Genomic DNA, 21,968 nt, shown 5'->3' with positions numbered 1-21,968 from the left:
ATTTGGGGAGGGTTAAGTCCCTTCATTCTGTTTCTCATTTGTACTTCTTTTATATGGTTTAACTCTTTGTTGCACTTCTTTTCCCTCATTAACTCCGCCCTTTTCTGTGCCACACATGTAACATCCCAGCCTGTAAATAGCATCATGTCCATTCATGATGACATCATAAGCAGCCATCTTCCCCCAAGTGATATCCCACTGGCTGCTTCGACAATGCGATGTTATGATACCCTTTGCTACGTTACAGTCTTTTTTTCCAGAATGCTAACTTGATGCCTAACATAGCAGAAAGCAGTGTGCAAAAGACGCAGCATCGATGGGATATTCTTTAGGTTAATGCAACAGTCGCGATCACTAATCAGGAACAATGCTTGGGGAACGAAAAAAAAAACGAGTTTGAATCCAGAAACATGTGATTAGGGTATGTCTCAGGTCATTTTTGGATACCTTCTTGAAGAAAATAAACACTGATGGTAAAGACTGTATGTGTGATAATGTATGTATTTAAGAATCCTGGAAACTCACTATTTGGCTGCAAGTAGGAGTAGGAGTCAAACTGAACCATTGTAAGAATGCAATCATACAGACATACACACACAAAACACATGTAAAACCTTAGATTGAAGATGTTCAAGGAAGCAGTACAAGACAGATGCACAGGAAAAAGGTGATGTGTCAAGAAATGCAACATAGCGGCAATTGCGGCTCAGTTGGTAGAGCAGGCGTTGCCTGCTCAAACCACCAATCAAATTGGAGGGTTGGTGATTTGATCTCCGGTTCCTGTCTACATGTTTAGATCTGATAATCAGACAATGCACTGTACCCCCAATTTGCTCCAAATGGCATGCCAAATAGTTGTTTGTGTTTGTTTTTCTCTGTGTGTGTGTGAATAGGTGTGAAGAGGTTTGAAACCACAATGTAAGCACAAAAAACGTTGAGACCGTCCAGCATTTACAGATGAATAAAAATCAAAGACAAACAGGCAGATTTGAGCTGATGATCTAAAAAAGAAGATCTTTTTAAAAGAGAAACTTTTGAAGGCACTCATTTAGGTGTGTGGTGGAAAATACATATTTTAACATTAGTAACTTCTCTGAATGTGATAATTATGGTAAACATTCAAAGAAAACTGTTAGATAGGTATTAGAATGACTCCAACTGAATCACTTCACAGTGAAGTAATGCAAAGTATTATATTTGCTGTCATAAAATTTAACTAAAAGCAAAGGAAAAAAAACAGTCAACTAAACAGTTGTGAGTTACTCAAAGGAAGTGATCCTTTTCTTACACATGCTTCAGTACAAACAAATAATTGCAAAAGTATGGGGGGCAATTGGGCGGAGAGTAAAATAAAGAAAATTGCATCTCCTCAATTTGTAACTACTCAAGTATGTGAAACAAGGATTATGACAAGGAAGATGTGAGCTGATTGGGGTCATTAGAGCGATTCAGTGTTTTTACGGGTAGAAAAGTCATCAGTGTTGACTAAAAAGAAAAGTCTGAAATTTTTGAGTAATAATGACAGCCTGATGTTATAATGTTGGAACCCATGTTTGAACCCATATAATGTTGGCTCAGATGGCCTAACAAAGGTGATCGGAAAGTGAAGTTGCATTGTGGCGGAGTTAAGAAAGGTACTACTGACAAGACAAAAAGCCCGACATAAAATAAAGCACACTGCAGCATGATCAAACATCAGTAAAGCAGGTCTGGAGATATGATTGTTTAAGAATAACGAAGGGTCACATGAGTTTTCTTTTCTTACTTGCCATTATATTGTCATGCCTGGTGCATAGTCCTGGGATAATTAAATACACCAGCTCTTTCCCATTTCACACATGCACTTGCAACTGTTATCGCAAACATGACAAGCTTACAGCAACACACCAAAACATAATTAATCATGATCTGTTTATAAAAAGTACGCACACACACGCACGCACGCACGCACACACACACACACACACACACAAGCACACACACACACACACACACGCTTAATGAAGTCCAAGGGTTGGTTAACTTCCGGCAGAATTCCCTCCTTCCAAAGGGGGGCGATAGTGTTCACACACCGACAGCAATAACGTCCAAAGAAGAAGATTAGGGCGGAAGGGTACGGCACGAACGACATCAAGTAACCTTTTATGTTGTATTTATTCATTTGTTAACTCGGTGACGAGAGATCAATTCTTGTTATATATTCTCTCAAATCAAGAGGTATGAACCAGGAAGTTAGGGTTTGGGCATTTCGAAAATTCGAAGCACGATTTCCTCATTCAAGTTAGCGCCTTTCCAGTGATTTCAGGAACGGCTCGTATGTTCGCTTATAAAGCATGATAACAACAAAGAAATAATTGCTAAACTTGGAGAATTGGAAGTTTAAACTCGTTGGCTGTTTTGTTTATTGTTTTGCTGCCTTGGTGCTAGCTAGTTTCGCCTGCTTAGGGCGTTGCCATGATAACGGCTGTAGAGACAGCTACAGCCAGGGCTAATGAGCCATGCTTTGCCATAAGCCCATCTTTTTATTCTAATTAGCTTACCATTCCGAAAACATTTATTCTTTACATTGAAAAATAAAACATAACTCAAAGCCGGGATTCGATCCCATTGTCATCTATGCTGGCTAATGTCTTTTAACTCACTTGGCAGTCACAGTACCCGGTCACTGCTGGTGATACAGTATCAGCGCCATGATCGTCACAAGTTCCTTAGCAATGAAAATAATAACAAATACTAAACAGTTTCCTGTACTTTGAAAAACGAATGGTTGATATTCAGCAGTTGGTTATTGGCTTTTGAGTCTAATGCATGTCACGTTTAAGTATCTGATGTGCGGATTTCATGTGAGTCAAATAAATAAAGATGATCCATTTGGCCCACTGAGTGGTCTGTGCCTGCTCCCTTTTCACAGTAAAATGGAAAAGACTTCAGACCAGGCTCAGAGGGATGGCACAAAAACACTGCTTGTCCGCCATCTACCAGCCGAGTTCAGCCAAGACGACAAAGAGGACCTGTTGACGTATTTTGGAGCAGAGTCTGTACGGGTCTTCTCCAACTCAGGTCGTCTGGTAGGTTGCATTTCACAGTGGTTGACTTTTGACTCTCCTGGATTCTATTTTGAGACAATATTATCGACCTCGCAGAAACATGCTGCCTTTGCAACCTTCAGAAGTGAGAAGTCCGCAGCAAAGGTTAGTGTTTTTATTTTTTTTCCACTGAAATTATTGTTTACAACATCATAGTTTTAAAGAATCCCTTCACAGGTTTTAACTGATCACACATTGTTTTACTCAAGGCTCTTAATAGGCTCCATCAGTTAGAAGTTCTTGATCATACGCTTGTTGTGGAGTTTGCAAAAGGCCAAGATCATGTGACTGTATTAAAGGATCCACCAGTGGCAGACAGGTTAGTTACATAAATCATATGAATTAAGAGCCACTGTCTCGTTCTCAAGATGATGGATTGGATTCTAAGCCTCCCCTCTTGTAATTTTAAAATAAATCCCAACTGCATGAAAGATCAAAAATTGCTTTTGCTTTGGTTTTCATCCGCAGTTTTAAAGATGCAAATGGAGAGCAGACAAAATGGGAAACCAAACAGCCCAATATTCCCCTTGTGAATAATGCCATTGCACCCAACCTAGGGTAAGTGCACAAAATTACTGTGCCGATAATCATCCGTAGTCATTTATAAATGCAGCATTGTACACATTTATTTATGGTTTGTTTGCTTTAATACCCAGTCTCCGAATGAGCAGTCTTACACTCACTGACCTGGTGCAGTTGAGTGCTGTCTGACTCATGCAGTCCACACCTAGTCAAAGTTGCCACTTGAGGTGTTAGTAGCTTCTCAGGAACAGGGCGACGGATTAAACCCAGGTGGAAAATTGAGAGTTGTAGTGGGGGGAAGAGATGGGGGATGGCGGTTATCTGCTGTGGGCTGCTTCCCATTGGATGGCCAGGTTGCCACTGAGGTCCTGATATGCCGTCTGTCCAGCCAGTTGTTGGGACCAGGTGGCCTTTGATACTGCCCGCTCCAGTAGTGATATCCATCTTGCTGCAACTATTACAGCTATTTTCCATATTTTAAAGCGGGTTGCATCCTAGTATCAGTCTACTTACAAACACCCATGATGAATAGTTTTGGTGAGGGCTTTTCTAATAGTCACTAAACATTATGAAAAATGGTTGTCATCCATGAACCAAATCCATGAACATTGATATTGTCAAAAAAAAAATGCATATTATTTTATTTTTGTCCCCAAATCCTTTCCTGATTAAAGGATATGTTGGTAAGTTACTTAATATCTAATATCTTCCTTGTGAATGAATTATATAGTTTTTCACAATCTAAATAAATGAAAAAAAATCTAAATTGTTCTCATGGTTTAGATGCTTTCCCAGTTACCTAGATGTCACTGTCTTATTCGAGCTATATTTCTACTAGCTATGTAAAAGCAATCATAAATCTCTCAAGATATCTTGGTTCGTATAAAATTGTCAAAAACACTTTTCACTTGTTGGCCACCATTGTTGTCTCCGTCACAATGCTGTCTGGGAAGTGACATCATGAGCTTGCGCTGGGCTTCGGTCACATTCATTTTACCCTACGGTGGAAACACATATCATCTGTGTAACACTTCCCAAATGAATTCAAGAGAGACATGAGCGAGGAGGATAACACAGAAGACAGAATTCAAATTGAGCTTCAAAATGAAGACAAAACCTAGATGCGAAGAGAAAAAAGTCTGCCAAAGTCAATGGTGTGCATGCAGCAGCTGTGTTGCTATGCCGACAGGGAGAAAGAGCATCTATAAGGAGCTCTACTTTTAGTCCTTGGTTGTTCACTGTAGCCTTATGGACTGCTGTGTGCTGTGTTGACTGACCGGGAGACTCATTGTCAGCTTCTTCCATGATCGTACTGGTGCCTGATTTTTTGTCATCAGATCTTCTCATTGAAAAGTGAAGGCATGGCATTTGGCTTCAGTCTCCGTTTAAAACTAGCAGCACCCGTGAGCTCTTTCACCAGCTTAGCTTGGCTCACTGCGTCTAAAGCATCCAGAGAAAAGTGGCGAGAACACAGCTAAGGATCCTTAAGAAGCTGTGTACATCAACAAGCAATTTCCCGGTCCTTTCTTCTTGTCCTGTGGAAAGCTGCGTAGAATAGCATCAGCCGCTTTGTTTCCCTTGGACTGGAAATTGTACCCAAAAGCAGCACAATGTGGCATTATTGCGAAATATCATACTGTATGGAGCAAAAGTTAGCACGATGCAACCCGTTTATCATCAACCCAGCATGCATTGCACTAGTAAAACTATAGCTGTGCTCGTAGCTTGAAATATGTGTTATAAATTGTGATTTTTAAAGAAACAATTCTTCATGCTTTTTTTTTTAAACAACATTTAACCATATTTTGCTATTTAGTCCTCCAAGGCAGGGTTCTTTTTAAGAAATATAGTCAAGTATATTTTCTCCTCTGTTGAGAACCGTTAATATGCATGTGATGCAAGACCAGTGGCTGGGAAAAGTACCTTTAAAATTTCAGCAGCACAAGTTAAAGTTAAAGGAATAGTTTACCCTAAAATGAATGCTACACTAAGCCCTCTTGATGAGAGAAGGTTGAAGTTGTTCCTTTAAACGACAGCGTTTGGCTAAATGTACATTATGTGCCAGAAAGGATTCCTCTCCCACGCTGTTCCCATTTTGAACTGCTGTATTACTGTTGCTTTGCAGAGAAGCAGGCCATATTTTATTTTGATTTCATCGTAGGCTTGTGCTATTTTTTATTATAATTTGACCTTGTGGATGTGACAATGTTTCCTGTAACCAGGGCACGTGTGTGGCTGCCATATGGACACAGCTGGACTGCAAGAGAATGGATGCTTTTCCTAATCCATTCCACTCTTGTTTTCCCTTGAGGAATTATTTTTGAATTTGCAAAACTCTGAGCAGAACTATTCTGAGTATTGTCAGCGTGCATATCAGTCGCTGGTGGCAGTCATGACATTATGATAAGATGTATTCAGGGCCACAATCCAGTCATTCCTCTTGCACTTAAATAAACTATTTGGATTTGAATAACTAATGTGACATGTGGCCCACCTTTGACTAATGCGCAATTGATCCTTGTCTTCCAGAAGCCCTGATTTAGTGTTAAAGAAGAAGCAAACCGTGCATGATTTTCGTTCCTCCAATTTAGTATTCAGTCAGCGATTTATGGGCTTTGTACAAACTGATTTTGACTATTCTTCTCAGGCCTGGTGGATCACAGGTTTCTGCATCATCAAACCCCGTGCAGGTTTAATTAATGCTTGCACACTTAACTTCTGACTTTGCTTATGAGGCCTAATTTAATTAATATCTGTTCATTCATGCCTAGCCTTGACATTGCTTATGAAATAATTATTATTACATGAGGACAAGCCCCTGGTATTGATGTAGCATGTTTCCTCTGTGGAATCTCAATCTAAGCTGCCTCGTTGCTATTTAGCGGCCATGCTTTAAAATTAGTATTGGATTTTCTTTCTTTATGGTGTCATTTTTTTGGTGGGATTTTGTTTATTCATCTTTTTTGGGAGGATACCCTCCAGAAATCTATGAAGTCTTTGATAGTACAGTACTGTAAGAATGTCTTGAATTTCATTTTTTAAGGGAAAAATGAATTTTGGGATGTACTGAATTCACATCTATTATCTGTTTTAAAAATTATAATGTATGAATATGTAGGAAGCTTTAGTTCCAAACGTGGCGCAGGGGTGCACCTTATGACAGCTGGGATAGACCCCCGTATTCCTGAGTGCAGGATAAGTGGTATAGATAATGAATCAATGAATGATCTTTAGATGTCTCAAAATTCACCTTGAAGTGCTTTTTTTGGCTTGCGGGGTTATAGTTTTTGCGTTTAAAGAAAATCTCGATTTTCCAACGATGTGTCTATGAAAAGTTATCCATCAAAAAAGCAGCAACACCATATAGTGTCAAACTACCATGTGTCAGTACTGCACCATGAGGTTCAATACACAGCGTTTTACTAGTTGCAGCTCCAGTTTTTCAAGTTGCCTAATTCCTTCTCCTTTGTTTCATACAGGGTGAATTTTCAATCAAATCCCACCTTGAAATATGCATATCCACCACCTTCCAGTGGTGTCCTGACAAATATCACCCATGCCCTTGTGAGTGTGCCAAAGTTTTATGTTCAAGTAAGTACTACCTCTTTTCTTACATGTTTTTGCTCATATAGCTGCTAATGTTTTAATATGCAGCTATTCATACAGTCCGTATTTCTGCAATCTAATGTTGTTGCTGTATTCATGCTTTTAGAATATATTCATTAAAATTTTGCTTGACTGGCCTCGAGATTAACATTTTGAAATGAAAATAAGATTCTGAAATTAATTGATGAGCTGTATCCAACCTCCTAGAGATCAAACAGCAAACATTTGCTTTTTAAATTTCAATTTGAAAAGCAAGTGTTAATAATAAACTCTAAGTGGGAAGCATGAGTTATGGGTTTAACATTTCCCTGCAAGCTGAGTTGCCTCGTGTGTGGTGGCTGCTGTTTGCTGCTTTTGCACCTTGGTGGTGCTGTTGTGTTTCTCAGAAGCCACTTCAGCGCTCGCTGTCACCGATGTTGACTCACGTCTACCTCAATCCCTCTTTGATCCATGTCGTTAAAGCAAGAGTGCAAAAACTCTGAAGTGTGTCTCACAAACTGCGCCCAAGTTACACACTGCTTGTTGGAGAGCAGCAGCATCATTTCGTAACCAGCATCTGGCCTCACCTTTGTATCAATCGGATTGAAGTGTCCCTAATACTCCCTGTTTGAGCAGGTTCTGCATCTGATGAATAAGATGAATTTGCCATGTCCGTTTGGACCAGTCACTGCCCGACCCCCCATGGTAAGTTTCGATTATGGAAACCCCCGGATTGACGCTTTCTAGATAAATCCGTACAATTTTGGTGTGATCACTTCTTCAGTACAGATGTAGATGTTAAAAGGCTCTCTGTAACAACCAGTTGATGGGTTTATATAGTATGCGAGTTGTTTTGAATTGAAGTTTGTCGCTCCTGGGCTACTAAGCAATCCATACATTGAATTTATTCTGTGTGGCTAAAGATTTTTCATCTTTATACAAGGCACAATTCTGCATTGAATCACATGTATTTTTTAACAGTAGAGCTGGATTTTGCCATTGCTTTCTTGCAAATAATTGTAGTGACGATTTCTATGACTTTCTATGATACCATGAACACTCTTAAGTACCTACATAAAACATTCTGCACTATCGTGTCACCAAAAACACACATTTATAAAAATGCTCAGTCGTTCAGACGTTTGATGCTCATGAATCTCAGTGTGGGCAGGAGGCAACAATCTCATTGCTTACTGGGGAGTAAAAGAGGAGTTTTTCTAAGCCGTGGGCTTCTCAAAGTAAATCATGATGTTCCATGCAGTTTGAGCTCCTGCCACCCACCCCTCCTATCCCAATGCCACCTCCCCTGCCTCCTAACTATCCCCCTCTACCTGGGGAGGAGATGGAGCTCTCCAGTGAAGAATCCGAGTATGAGAGTGGAGATGATGAAGACAAGGAGAGGTAAGCCGTAGAACGTGTGTTTCAGTGCATGCAGTAAACTGAAAACTAATAATATGCAGGTACTGGCAAAAATGTATTGTCATACATTCACAGTCTGAGTTATACCTATAACTGCCACCATTATAAATGTATCATTCTATTGAGCTGATTCAAGTGTTATCCGGGTGTATTTATCAACAAGATATTGGCCGACTCCTCAAAATCCCTTGGCCTGGTAATGCATCTGGATTTATTGGTGAGCTCTCAAGCAGGCTCTCTAGCTAGCAGCTGAATCCGGCAATTGTTTTTTTCTAAGCTGTAGTTTCAAGTCTCTGCTTAATATGCAGTGCTGTCACAGTTTCTTCTCCTTAACGGTGGACAGTTGCTAGACTTTAACTTAAGGACTGTATTTGGATGACACTTTTACTTTTTGTACTTTTACCTTCCTTGATTATTTTCCACATTATGCATAATTCAGTCTTCTCCTCCATTACATTTGTCTGCTTATCCTTTATTCGTTACCTTTCAGATTGCAATTATTCATCCATTCCTGTCAATTGTAATGCCACTGATTTCAGAACACGGATTATAATGTGAAGGACTCTCTTTATGGATAATTAACATATGTCTTTATGTAAATAAAATATTTTCTTGAATTAAAAACATGTCAAAGATTAACATCCCACAACAGTAGAATAAGTATGCATGTTGTCACATTATGATTCCAAACATTGTTTTTACTTTGAAACACAGGTACATTAACTCGCAAAAGGTTTTGAATGCACACCGCTCGTCATTAATGTGCAATAATATTTCACAAAATTCCTGACCTCTTCCGATAACATTGGGTGTGTAGTTTTATTTCCAATGGAGAAATTCTTTTTACTTACTTCCTGTGCTATGCCTCGTTTTAGGATTGCTCGTGTGATGGGTCTGGTCAACCAAGCATGCAAGAGACCCCTGAGACCAAAAACATCTTCAAAGAGAAAGAAGCCCAAGATCAAGGATCTCCTGTATGCACCCAAACCCGACTCTCAGAGGTACATCAAAGCTGGCCATGCATGTCACAGTCCGCACGTATAACTTGTCTTGAGACCCCATTCGGAGGCATCGAAAAAACAAGCAGGACAAAAACCTCCAGACAATATGCTCTTCTCATAAAACCTGCTGCTAGGATAGTGTTGTTTCAGCATCTCACACACACACTCGCACAAACACACAGTCCCTTAATGACACACCCCAAACCCTGTTTCGGAACTATAAACACACTCTCCAGCCTTTCCTGGCCAAATGTGTGCAGACCGGGAAATATCTCCGGTTCACCAGAATAAAATATCCAGGCCCTGGAGTCACTGAGGATTGGGGTTTATTGTGGACACTCTTAAAAGGCGTCTGCTGAGGGCGCTGATGATTGTCTGGGCTGTGTTTAGTGCTCCAGTGCTGCAGCCCTCAGACGTGTTTGAGCAGCCCCACCCTGCTGGACCCAGGAAGATTGAATTCCACATTTCGGCACCGGAGGTGGCCGCCATAGTGGAAGGAAGTGGGCCCGGTCAGCAAATGCAGGACGATCAAGGCAGTGGTGAGGATTCTATATCACGACCCTTTTTATACTCAGGTGTTTTAATTTTGTTTGTGAATCTGTTGGTCATTCAGTTTTGTCATCATATTTTGGAGTCAAAATATATGCTCTGGCTCCCATGTTTTGGGTTTGATCTTTTTTTAGACCAAACATTAAAATGTTCAATGTACAATTCAATAGCCTTAGAAATGTTTGGCTGTGAAATTGGAAACAGTTATTTGAATCTGAATTTGACACCTCGTAATAGACAAATTTCTCTACTTAAGGATAATGGCTAGAACCTCTTAAATTAAACCCTGATGAAGGTCGGGCTAGGTCACTCCTGTTTGGTTAGATGGAATGAATCCAGATGCCTTAGAGAATAACACCAGCAAATTATTAACATCAATTCGCTTTTTATTTCTAACTATCTAAAATTTGGATAAATGTGTGAGTGAGTGGTTTCAGCTCTATTTTCAAACTAGTCTTTTCCCACCAGCGCGGATTACAGGTAAAGACCTCATGATGTCCAGCATGATAGGCAGGTCGTGTTAACATTTTATCACAATCAATTCACAACTTGACCCAATAAATTGCATTAAGATACATTATACATTAAAATTCAGCATAGTTTTAAACATGTTTGACTAAAGTTTGTATACTTTCCTTTCCTGCAAGTTAGCTTCGGGAATTGGTGAAAAAAATTAAGTGATCTGAAAAAGTCAAGACATAATTGCGGAAATATTTTATTGTAATTTGATAAACTTTTTATTCACAATGAATTAATTTAATCAATTGTGAAAAAAAGAATAGGACATAATAGCAAGTTACATAAGTCTAGAAAGGAACAGTTATATAGAAAATCACCTAATGATACAAATGGAATAACCTGAATTAAACAAAAAGGAAACATCAATAATGTATCCCTTAAAGTAAAAAAAAAATGGTAAGAAAAAACATAAGTGCACCCCAAGAAAAAACACAATGAGGCTCTGTGTTCTAAATCTTCACCCCCTAGTAACACTGACCAAACTCAAGCTCTGGAATACAAGGGGGAGATGAAATATTGAAACAATGGTATTTAAATGCCACGATATATTGGTGTATCAGTAATATTGCACAGCTCTCCCTCCCCTAAATCATTTGTGTCATGGATCCTTGTGTGAACTAACAAATAGAAAAAAAAGAGGAAAAAAAAAACAATTCACCTTCAGTTAGCGGTGTACTTAACAAAAGCAGACAAATGCTTATCGGTGGAATTATTAAAATCACACTGCCAACAGGCAAGGCCTCGTAAGGCCTTGATTATTACTATAGGTCACGTTTATTATCACAGTAAAACAGGAGGTGGCTTGATACTGCTGCTAACATAAGTTAAAGCTCCTGGTGAGGGTGAAGTCGGTGCCGAGTCGCACACAGCAATACATCACAGAAGGAACTTGTGCCGCAAAGGTTTTACCATTATCTCCAAAGAAATGTCATTGGGGGCACAGTCTGTGTTACTTGTCCGCTTTGTCGTTCCCTTTCTGCCTTATCTCCCTACTCTCTAGCTACAACTTCACTCCCCGGCGAGCCCTGGAGAAGTAAAATAGATCTCAAAGTCAAACAGGAAAGATTTCCTAAAGGCGAGGGGGAAAGATAAACGTTGACAGGTGGCTTTTTGGATTAGTCTTGTTTTGGGCAAATGGGGATGGGAGTGGGAATCCGATAAACAAGCTATTTAAATGAAAAGAGGGAGGCGGGGATCTGATAAGGTGCTGGATAATTTTGAAAGCTTGGATCTAGTTTTCTGGCAAGTGTATATCAGAAAAGCTCCCCCAAATTTTTTTGCTCCAGTGCTCACACACTCACACCTTGTTCCATGACAAGCTTTTTCCCCGTTTCCCTGGATTTGTACTGGCTTACTGATCTTAGTAATTTCATCTATAGTGTCTAGGTGCACAGGTGGACCCTCGAAAGTCTGCCTTATCCCTCTGTTTGCATAACAAAAACAAGGTGTCAAGAGTGCATCTTAATTTGACCAGACTTCTTAATTAATATAGACTGTGCATCTAGCTCACTCATTGGTTCCCTCATCTGGTAGCCAAGGATTTATTCTTGTATTATTTATTTATTAATTTATTTTGCTTCAGAGAACAGCATCCATTGAATTAAATTCCCACCGCTGAAATGTTGTCACTATCATTACACCCGGTTCCAAGAAGAACATTTTCCATTTGAAGGGCAATAGGTTTCAATGAAAGTGGTTATTTGATTGTCTGTTCTTAGTTTGGTCATTAAGAACTTTAAGCTGTTTTTTGGAATCGAGAGAGACAGTCCATCTGGTTTGGATCCAGCAAAAACTCCAAACTAAACATTATGCTTATCTGCAAATATTTGGCTTTGTCCATCTTTGCATAGGCATGTTTGATAATTATAAATTGGAATTTTCTTCATAACTGAAGTAAAACATTTTAATGGGGATTTAGCTTATTCCAAATGACTTTCTAAAGCTGTAACTGCAACTTGTAACACGGTCAAAACTCATTTAGACTCCAAAGGTTTTTCATAGGAACACCCTGTTGCAAATATATCGTATGCATTTAATCTGAATGCTGCATATTACAGTGACAGACTTTGACCCTTTAGTTTTAAAATTCAGCCCTGGTATCAGCGTCTTCTATGATTCTAAGAATGATTTCTGCCAACATTAGTTAGGTTGCAGAACATTAATTTGATAACTCTCCATTGTTTAGATTTTGAACTTGCATGATGTACTGCCCTAAGATCTGGTGTCTTTTCTCAGTGGAGGATCAAAGTGATGCTGCCCTCAGCTGTAGCCTGGATGGAGCAGAGGGATTTGGGAAGATCTACCCGAGCGCCCAGATGTCCCACGACCAGGGGGAGCGAAGCGAAGAAGAGCAGGACATCCCATCAGATGTCATCTCCAGAAAGGAGCTAGAGAAAGGACGACTGTCGAGAGACGGTAAAACCATTGTTACAAAGGGTCAACATTTGTTGGTCAACATTTTCCCTGGGTGTATAACATTCCAGCTCTTTTACGACTAAACCAGAAATGTTGCATTCCATGAAAGTTGTGCTTCCTTATATTTAGTACTCTTAACATTTCCTTGCTCACTGAACAACATTCAGAGGAGCAATTAACTGTGGCTTGTTTTAAGTGCATTTAAAGGAAACAACTAATAAGTTCCTCTGAGAAGAATAGGGAAAAAAAACCTTTTCATCCCATAGATTTGAAGAAAAATATTCTTTTTGCGATGGCGTTTCAGCAGTTCCTCCAGGGCCAAATCGGATTCCTTGACCACTTACCTGGTCAGAAGTCCTGTCAGGTATCCCAGGTTTCTCTCATGCTTGAAGTGCTCGTGTTTTTTTTTTTTTTTTTTTTTTTTTTAGCAAGGACATAAATAATAGTGCCCATTCTCTTGGTGTCAAGACCAAAGGCTTTAAACAGACTATAACCTCTTCCAAATTAAGATTCAGTCACAGTGAGAATGACAAAACAATTTGTAGCAATGAACCAAGAGACCAGCCACCAACGTCTGCAGCTCTACTCATTGTGTGAGTGGTCCTTTTTAGCCCTATGACATCACGCGCCATCGCTTTCTCTTAAAAAGATGGTGTAAAAAGGACTAAGAATGAAGCTGCAAGAGTGAATTTTATTCTGGTATGAAAGTATGAGATGGAAACAGAAAAAAATTATCAAAAACATTTCATGCTATTGTGTAAATCTACAACCGTTTGCTTAGAGGAAGTCTCTTTTGAATAGTCGCTGAAAAAGTGTGTTTTAAAATCATTAAAAAGCCTTGAGGACAGACGGAAATCCCTCAGAGTCTCACAGCCATTTTTTAATTAATCCACGTTGGGACCACATTTTAAAGTAGCATCATTCAGGGATATATCAGTGGAGTGCCACTGGTATTTTATTATCAGGATTACGCTTGTGATTTTAAAAGTAATAAATTATAGTTATGTTGTTTTTATGAAAGACTAATTATTAAGCATTCCTCGGCAATGATTTCTTTCTTTTTGTGCCACCACCTAAATCCAAGTTTGAGGACAGTCTTCTACTTTAATCTTTTAAATATTTCTTCTGGGGGAATGTTAAGTGGAAAATGCTTATCAAGGAATCTGCTAAAAACCGAACCGCTATACATGCATTTCTGGGCAAAAATGTTCTTTTTGCGCTTTTAGCAAACGCAAATCCCCATATCTGTATTTCTCTATTTTGTGAATAACTTCTTTTATCCTCCACTGACACACACTGATCATTGTATGCACAGGCTGAGACAGGATGTGCCAGAGTATGTGCTCATAGGCCGCCAGGTGTGTTATCACATCCCACATGTAGTGATGAATAAAACATACACAGTGTGATGAAACACACTGTGTTGATGACGCCTGCTCAGAATAACTTTGAATTGACCCATGAGTAGCGGCATTCATTTTTTTTATACCGGTTTATCATGCACCTTGTATCAAGTGTTTTTTTTTTTGTTGTTCTTTTTCCCGCTTCTCTCCTTAAAACAGAGATAAAAAGGATGTCTGTGTTTAAAAATTATGAACCGGGTCAGCCAACCTGCAGACTCTACGTGAAGAATATCGCAAAGCAAGTGGAAGAGAAAGTAGGTTCCTCTGCAGCTCTCGACCCTCTGAGCACACGATGGCAACGTTATTTGCATACACCTACCTGTATTTTCTGGACTATTTTGTGCTCCTGGATATAAGCCACAATGGCTAAAAATAAACAAATAAACATATGGGTACATATATAGGCCTCACTTGTCTGTAAGTCGCAGGTGTCCACGCTATAACATGAGATATTTACACAGAAACATTTTTTTAAAGTTTAATTAAATACTCTAATATTTGAGTGGATGTGCCCAACTATGATGATTTGCTGGATAACAAACCTTGTCTTTATCATAGTAATTAAAACAATAAACAATCTGCGCTCTCCTCTCTCCACTCTGCCCCCTCGCTCCCGCTCATCACAAAAACCCATTGATAGCCAGTTTGAAATCACAGAATTCTTGACATTCCTCTTAACAGTACCGCAGGGTTTCTACAATACATACCAGCAACATCCACAAATATGTACTGGGAATGCTTTTTTTTTCTGACTATCACATGACTGATGAAAAAGATCGATAATAAATAACACAAGGAAAAGTCCATCCATCCATCCATTTTCCATCCCTGCTTTTTCCTACTCCACCCGATCGCTATCTTTGTCTTCCTCCTGGGCACAAAAACCATTAAAGTCGTCTTCTACGGTGTCGGAATTGAACAGCCTCAGAATTTCACGGTAATTTCATCGGTCTGATGTGACGAGGCTAAACGTTTTGGTGGCATGAAACTCGTTAGCCCAAAAAAAAATCCATAAATCAGCCGCATCATAGGTTAAGCCGCAGTGTTCTAAGCGTGTGCGAAAAGCAGCGGCTTGTAGTCCGGAAATTACGGTACCCTTTTTTTCATAGATACATTGTCACCTGTGAATGTTGATACATGCTAAATGAAACATTTGACACAAGATGTAAAGCTACAAATTGACAAGTCAAACCTGTTGGTTTTAATGAAATACTGACTCTCCCTTATGATTTGCCTTCCAGGACTTAAAGTACATTTATGGAAGATACATCAATCCTTCGTCAGAGACTGAGAGAAACATGTAAGTTGTGTTCCCCTCTGTTCTTCTGTCAAATAGAATGAGGTATAAATGCTTGGACTCTTTTTTTTGTTTGTTTGTTTGTATTTGTTTTTTTTAACAAATAGCAGTAGTGGCTTTTATTCTCTCCTGAGCTTTGCTGATTTTGTGCATCACTTCAGTCTCCATGAGCTCTGTTTTGACTGATCTTTTATTTTTATTATTTTTTGTACATTCGTTTTTAGAACGCATACTCCCGAGTTTTTAGTTGGAGCATGTATTGAGATGAAGGCCAGACTTATGGCACAAGTAGATTTAAAAAAAAAAACAGCACTTGTTTTAAAATGGGCTCTCAATGAAAACATTAATGCTGCCACAAAACATCATCAGTATTAATCACATTAATCAATCTAGTAAGCCCATTACTGTGTGGTGAGCCATTTAGACATATTACAATTTCAATCGCTTTTAGCGTCACATAACTTCAGAGCCTTTTTCGGGTTTTCAAACATCAATTTCAAATATTTTTTGCTATTTCTTTCTCCCTAACATGGCCACAACAGGTGTCTGTTTTGCGCAAAGGAGAAGAAAAAACAGAAAAGAAAGAATAAAAAGGGAAAAGACTCTTTTTATTTTCCCCTTTTCTCACAGAATTGTAAGAGATTGCAATTTTCAGTGGTGGCACAACATTTTTGGCTTAGTGCTTTACTGAAGTAATTAATTGAATGTGTCTATTCAGCTTGCACAGAGGGGCACACAATCCTTCATACATATCCCCAGTAGTGTCCTTAAGTTGTGTTTCATGCTAATTTTTCAAGGGTCTAGAGATCCATTTCAAAACACACTCTCGCACGAAGTCATCTAGGTCGAGATAAGAACCTGCAAAATCTGTGATTTCCATTGAGATGTACCTGTAGTTAGTTGTTAACCCCAGCTCCTCTAGCAGGTAATGTTTTCCATATGTGAGGACTGAATCACCACAATAGGATGGTGACTCAGTCAGGCATTGAGCCTGGAGTGATAATAATGTGGCCCCGCATTGCTTTGTTTTTCCTTTTCTTTTTTTCTTATCCCTCAGGTTTGACATTGTGTTAATGAAGGAGGGACGGATGAAAGGGCAGGCCTTTGTCGGGCTTCCCAGTGAGAAGAGTGCAGAAAAAGCCCTGCGGGAAACCAATGGCTACGTTCTTTACGACAAACCCCTTGTTGTTGTATCCTTTTTTTTCCCCGTTTCCCTCAGATGAAACACGGGCTTTGCACAAACTGGTTGTAAGGTTTTTGATACGGTTATTTTCTGTGTGGAACGTTTGCGTTCATATCACTTCTGACTGCTGGCTTTAAACGACAGATTGCTCCTAGGCTGTTGAAAGGTGGGGGAAGGGGGCGTGGGGAGATTCATTAACAAATATGAAACGCATCTTAAATTACTGCTGCCAAATTTGGTTGAAAAAAGTTTCCAAAGCATAAGTAATCGCTCCCAGGGTCAGAAAATCCCAATTAAGTATGACGCTAAACATCGACTTTGAACAGGAAGCGTTTTTGGGGGGGGGGCAACAAGAAACTCCAAGCCTCACCCACAGCGGTCATGTGATCCTCCAGGGGCGGATTAGTGGCGGTTACACGATTTAATCCCACTGTCCGCAAAATGGGTACTCCCCTCATTTTCACCGTAGTTTCATGTTATTAGCATCTAATCTAAACAATCAACATTATAAAACTATAATAGTAATAATAATGGTAATAATAATGATGCATATTATAATTTTATTTTGTGCACCTTAGTGTCAGGATCCATTGAGGAGTCATTTTTTTTTACACCAGTTCTTGTTTTCTTTTTCTGCAAAGAGCATGCACCATAGGCATTTCTATATAAGCAAAAAAATCAAAATTGGAGTTAAGTTTAAAGTTGCACAGAAGAACCACAGGTACTCCTTTTTGCTCTTCCCTTCAGGGGGCTCTATAGCGAATCATCTGTCTCCATCAAACACTCTCCTCTTCATCCTTTCCTCTCACACCATCTGACTCCATGTCCTCTTTGACTACCCCTCTTCTGTACATGTCCAAACCATCTGAGTCTGGCCTCTGACCTTATCTGCAAAACATCTAACATGTTCTGTCCCTTTAATGGATTCATTCCTGATCCTGTCAATCCTTGTCACTCCCAAAGAGAACCTCGACATCTTCATCTCTGCTACCCTCAGCTGTACTTCCTGTTTTTTCCCCAATGCAACGATCGTTTGAAGAGAACTTAATAATCTAATAGGAAGAGGGAGGATTGCAAGAAAATGCAAACAATAAAAAAGCTGATCATGCTTTAATATGTATAAACTAAGGATCAAACGGTATCCTGTTTTGATGACGTCCTGCCTTTGTTACAGGTGATGCTGGGAACAAAAATAAATTTTCAATGGTGATTTCAAGCATAGTGGCGATCAAATTTATCAAACTGTCCGAGGTTTTAGTTTCCATGCATTCTGGAAGATGATGAGTAATCCCTGAGAGATCCAAGTAGCCACCTCCCCCCAACACTGATAATTGGACATCAGCATTTGAACTTGTGAAATGGAACAGGGTTATTTGTTCCAAAGGTGTTTTTAATGTTGATTAAAGGCTTGCCCATAACAACTTGGCCTTTAGCATTGGAAGCATTAGCCTTAGCATTAGCATTAGCCTTATTAGCATTGGAATTCAAAGAAAGACCGCAACCGAATAATCATTCCAACGTTTTACTGAGTTTGCATATTGATGGGTAAGTCGAGCTCTGTCGCTCAATCACAGCATTTTATTGGATAATATTAGTATATACTCAGACGTCAAAGGAGGAGTTGAGTACATTTTCCTCTTGCTTGTAGTGCCCTCCATCAATCCAGATCATTTTTGTGAGTTATTTGGATGCCAGTCATAGAGATGTCAGCCTACAGATTTGGGGAGGGAGTGGCAATGCTCTTCCTGTGCTCAGAGCGTTGGTTCCAGCCATGAAACCACAGGCTTTTCAGTGTGCAGTGTTCAATTTATGTCAGGAATATTTAGGTTCATTCGAGGTATTCCCACACCATTTATTGATTTGTTGCCCCTATCTGTTTTGGGTTTTTTTATCACTTGATTACCTTGCATACGATTACCTTATGCAAGTCTGTCATTTATACATAAATACGGATTTGGTAATAAATTAGCTGATGCAGAAAGGGAAGTAAGCGACTTGCATGTGCGGTTTGTGATGAATGCAGAGAGAAATGCCAACTCCTTCCCATGTGTTTCTGCAGCAGCACAGCGAGTCTTTTAAATGTCCGTCTTCACCCTGAAAATGCCCAGCTGAACATTTCCAATTTGTGTCAGGCGGGAGGAAAAGATCAGCCTAAATTGGCCGCAGGTGTGAATATGAGTGTGAATTGTTGGTCCTCCGTGTGTCAGAATGGCGAGTGAAAGGCCGCCGGTCCGGGGTCAGCTTGTGCACCGGCTCAATCTCCCTGCCACCCTCTATCCGAAGAATGTTAACTGGTCCTTCAAGAGTTTGTTCGCAGCGTTGTTTGTGTTTCCATTCCAGGAGTTTTTCGCTTCATGTATGATTTTTTAAAATGTATTGTCCCTTACCTGAATGACCGTAAAGTAGCTGCACAGTTAATTTCTTGCTGTGGTGAACAGCTGTGGCTTAAAGCTGCTCAAATCTCCGATCCAGTCTTAAGACAATATTGAATGAGTACCCCATCAGTCTGTCCATCATCTGCCTGGACTGGTTGACTTAAGGCTCATTCCATCAACACCTAATATTCAAGGGGAATGGAGACGAAGGTGGCCGTACCATTTGGAAACTTTTAAACTGGCCAGTTTGCCCGAAAGCAATGACAGTCAGTGTTTGTCACTTTGGTTTAATGGTAGTATTTCCTGCCAGACCTTAACTCTCAATTCCCAGCAATTTGCCCGCTCTGCAAGGCCGAAGCAAGAAAACACAGATGCCAAGAAAGGACCAAAGCACCGGTGAACTTAACTAAATGGGTGAGTTTGATCTTGTAAATGACGCGTTTTGCCGACCTTCGTAAGGACTTAAAAGGGGATTTTACTCTCGTGCGGTGTCTCTGCTTAAAACGCACCACATTATTATTGTAATGCTGTTTTCTTTTTACATTCATTTATTCAAGATGCCAGGGCTTGATATTGTGGGCCAGCTGAACCGTTTGTATCCTTATTTGGGCATATCCTTTGGAAATACAAGAAAATGGGGCAATTTATTTGTCGACGTTTTGGCATAATTGGATCTCAAAACAGTCTGACGTGAACTGTTTTGTAGCCTAAATTTTCGAGGACTGGCTGCAGTTGTTTATTTATTTTCTTTCCTATTCAGTGCTTTGCTATAATCCCTTCAAATATTTAGTTTTATAAAAATTTGTTAATTTAATGTCTGATAAAACTTGTCTTTACAATACTCTTATGTGACTAAATTCCAGGTGATGGTCATCGGATGTCGTCTTCAACTTTTTATAAAAATAAAATATCTTGATTAAACAGTTTTTGTGTCTTCTCTACCCCGCCTCCCTTCATCCGCAAATTTGCACTGCAGTCAAACTATCCCAAGTTATTATCTTCAGTCCCAAAGACTAGGGGAGGTATATGAGATCTAGATTGGCTGTGCAGCAGATGGTAGGCTGTCAACAGAAAGAGGGGAAAAAAAATCCCAGTCCTGAGGAGCCGACAAACAAACCAAACAGACTGCAGTCTGTAGGAAATTGCTGGAACTGGTTTACTTTACCTTTACTATCCTGGCTGGACCCATCTGTGTGATTACAGAGAGTAAACCTTAGAGGGTGAACTTTTCCCTTCAACAGGCATCGTCTGAAGATTTGGAAATCAAATTGGTTTTCATCCTCCTCGGGTGTGAGCAATCCCGTAAGTGTTCTGGGTACATGTCAATCAAAACGGAATTAAAGTTTGTCATGTCACTGATCTCAGCAGGCTGGAAAAGTAAAACAAACCGCTTTGGCAATTTATACCTGGTTTGAGTTTTTCCCCACCTCTGCCGCTTTGTCTCCCTTCCTTTTTCTTTCTTTTAGCAAAGTCTTTTTTTTTTTTTTCCATTCATTTATTTTCATAATGCATCCTTACAATGGCAGTGGTATAACTTTCAGCTTGTTTCATTAAAGTTCCTTTTCCTTCTCAACACAGCACAAAGCCCAGACAAACAGCTTGCGCTGTTCTGGTTTCTCAAAATTGGGCCCGGTGGAGCTGAAACTTCAAAGAAAAAAAAGTTCTGTAATCCAGACATTTCTGACAAAATTTGAATAGAATAGATCTTTTTCAGGTATGCCGCTCGTTCAGCGGCAAGAACCGGCCAGCATCCAGGCAACGTTATGTCACTTTGTCAAAATAAACTACATTTAGACCGCTCAACTTTTCTGTTTAGTTGTAATTAGTTCAACTTTTAGGCTCGTGAGCTCTGGGCGTTGAAGGATGTCTACAAGTCACACCAACTGTATCTATAAGAACGCAAAGCAATGACACAAGACCAGCTGATCCCAGCAATTTAACAAACTAGTGAAAAAGTCCAAATGAAAACAGAAACAAGGTGTAGTTACGTGTCCAGGCAGAGAATAAGTTGTGACTCGGATAAGGCTTTGAATTTAAAAGACTAAAAGGTTTCTTAAGAGGGTTTCGGAAACAAGAAAAGGGGATCTTGGTGGAACTTGAACGTTTCCCATGGGGAGAATATTTAAAATAAATGCACATTTAAAGATTGAAGTCACAGCCAAGGAAAATGTGGTGGGGATTCGGAGCCAATAGCATGTATCGGAGAACAGGATTTTCTTCCCTCAAAAGTCACTTAATGAAATAATATTCTGCCTTCATGTTATTTATGTCCTTTTCAGATTTCAACAATTTTTTCTTTAAATCAGAAGCACAAATGTGCAATAAAATATCCAATTTCTATGTCATATTGAGAACCAAAAGATGTAACTCCGTCATCACAGACCTTTGATTGCTCCGTCGAAACGTCCCGGATTTGATTTCTCGTATAGTGATGCGCCGATCCAATTCCAAAGCGATGCCAATGGTGCTGATCTATTCAGTTCAAGTCTATGTTAATTGGGAATCTGCGCGCTGTCATCCATCAGAAGCGCTCCCGTGGAAATAGGCTACATTTTCTAGGACAGCTGACAGCTGGGTCAGGAGCGCAAAGCAAAAGCTCAGCAATTTGGAAGTT

At 39.7% G+C, this 21,968-nt stretch overlaps 1 protein-coding gene across 4 annotated transcripts; it reads left to right on the top strand.

The window, feature by feature from the left end:
• Positions 1 to 2,077: 2,077 nt before the first annotated feature.
• Positions 2,078 to 20,278, top strand: rnpc3 (RNA-binding region (RNP1, RRM) containing 3). 4 transcript variants are annotated; one of them, XM_086151476.1, is made up of 16 exons: positions 2,078 to 2,113; positions 2,912 to 3,068; positions 3,144 to 3,191; positions 3,296 to 3,405; positions 3,555 to 3,644; positions 7,088 to 7,199; positions 7,830 to 7,898; positions 8,455 to 8,594; positions 9,488 to 9,613; positions 10,004 to 10,152; positions 12,917 to 13,096; positions 14,659 to 14,753; positions 15,741 to 15,799; positions 16,854 to 16,986; positions 19,686 to 19,768; positions 19,912 to 20,278. In XM_086151476.1, exons 2-15 carry the CDS (start codon positions 2,916 to 2,918, stop codon positions 19,752 to 19,754), a joined length of 1,533 nt encoding a protein of 510 aa, XP_086007602.1. In that variant the 5' UTR covers positions 2,078 to 2,113; positions 2,912 to 2,915; the 3' UTR covers positions 19,755 to 19,768; positions 19,912 to 20,278. The 4 variants fall into 4 exon arrangements, with proteins under 4 accessions (XP_086007602.1, XP_086007603.1, XP_086007600.1 ...); XM_086151477.1 differs by having other exon boundaries at positions 2,079 to 2,217; positions 20,218 to 20,278; XM_086151474.1 differs by having other exon boundaries at positions 2,079 to 2,217.
• Positions 20,279 to 21,968: the final 1,690 nt, after the last annotated feature.

The sequence above is a fragment of the Fistularia commersonii genome, chromosome 8, assembly GCF_037954325.1.
Source record: "Fistularia commersonii isolate RoL2024-O1a breed Wild chromosome 8, RoL_Fcom_v1.0, whole genome shotgun sequence".
Taxonomy (NCBI): Eukaryota; Metazoa; Chordata; class Actinopteri; order Syngnathiformes; family Fistulariidae; genus Fistularia; species Fistularia commersonii.
The sequence above is the reverse complement of the archived record's forward strand: the minus strand, read 5'-3'. Positions and strand labels throughout refer to the sequence as shown.

Coding starts and splice junctions, on each gene's coding strand:
- rnpc3 (XM_086151476.1), top strand. CDS start 2,916: ATGGAAAAGACTTCAGACCAGGCTCAGAGGGATGGCACAAAAACACTG. Junction 3,192..3,295: donor GTGAGAAGTCCGCAGCAAAG/GTTAGTGTTTTT, acceptor GTTTTACTCAAG/GCTCTTAATAGGCTCCATCA. Junction 13,097..14,658: donor AGGACGACTGTCGAGAGACG/GTAAAACCATTG, acceptor TCCTTAAAACAG/AGATAAAAAGGATGTCTGTG.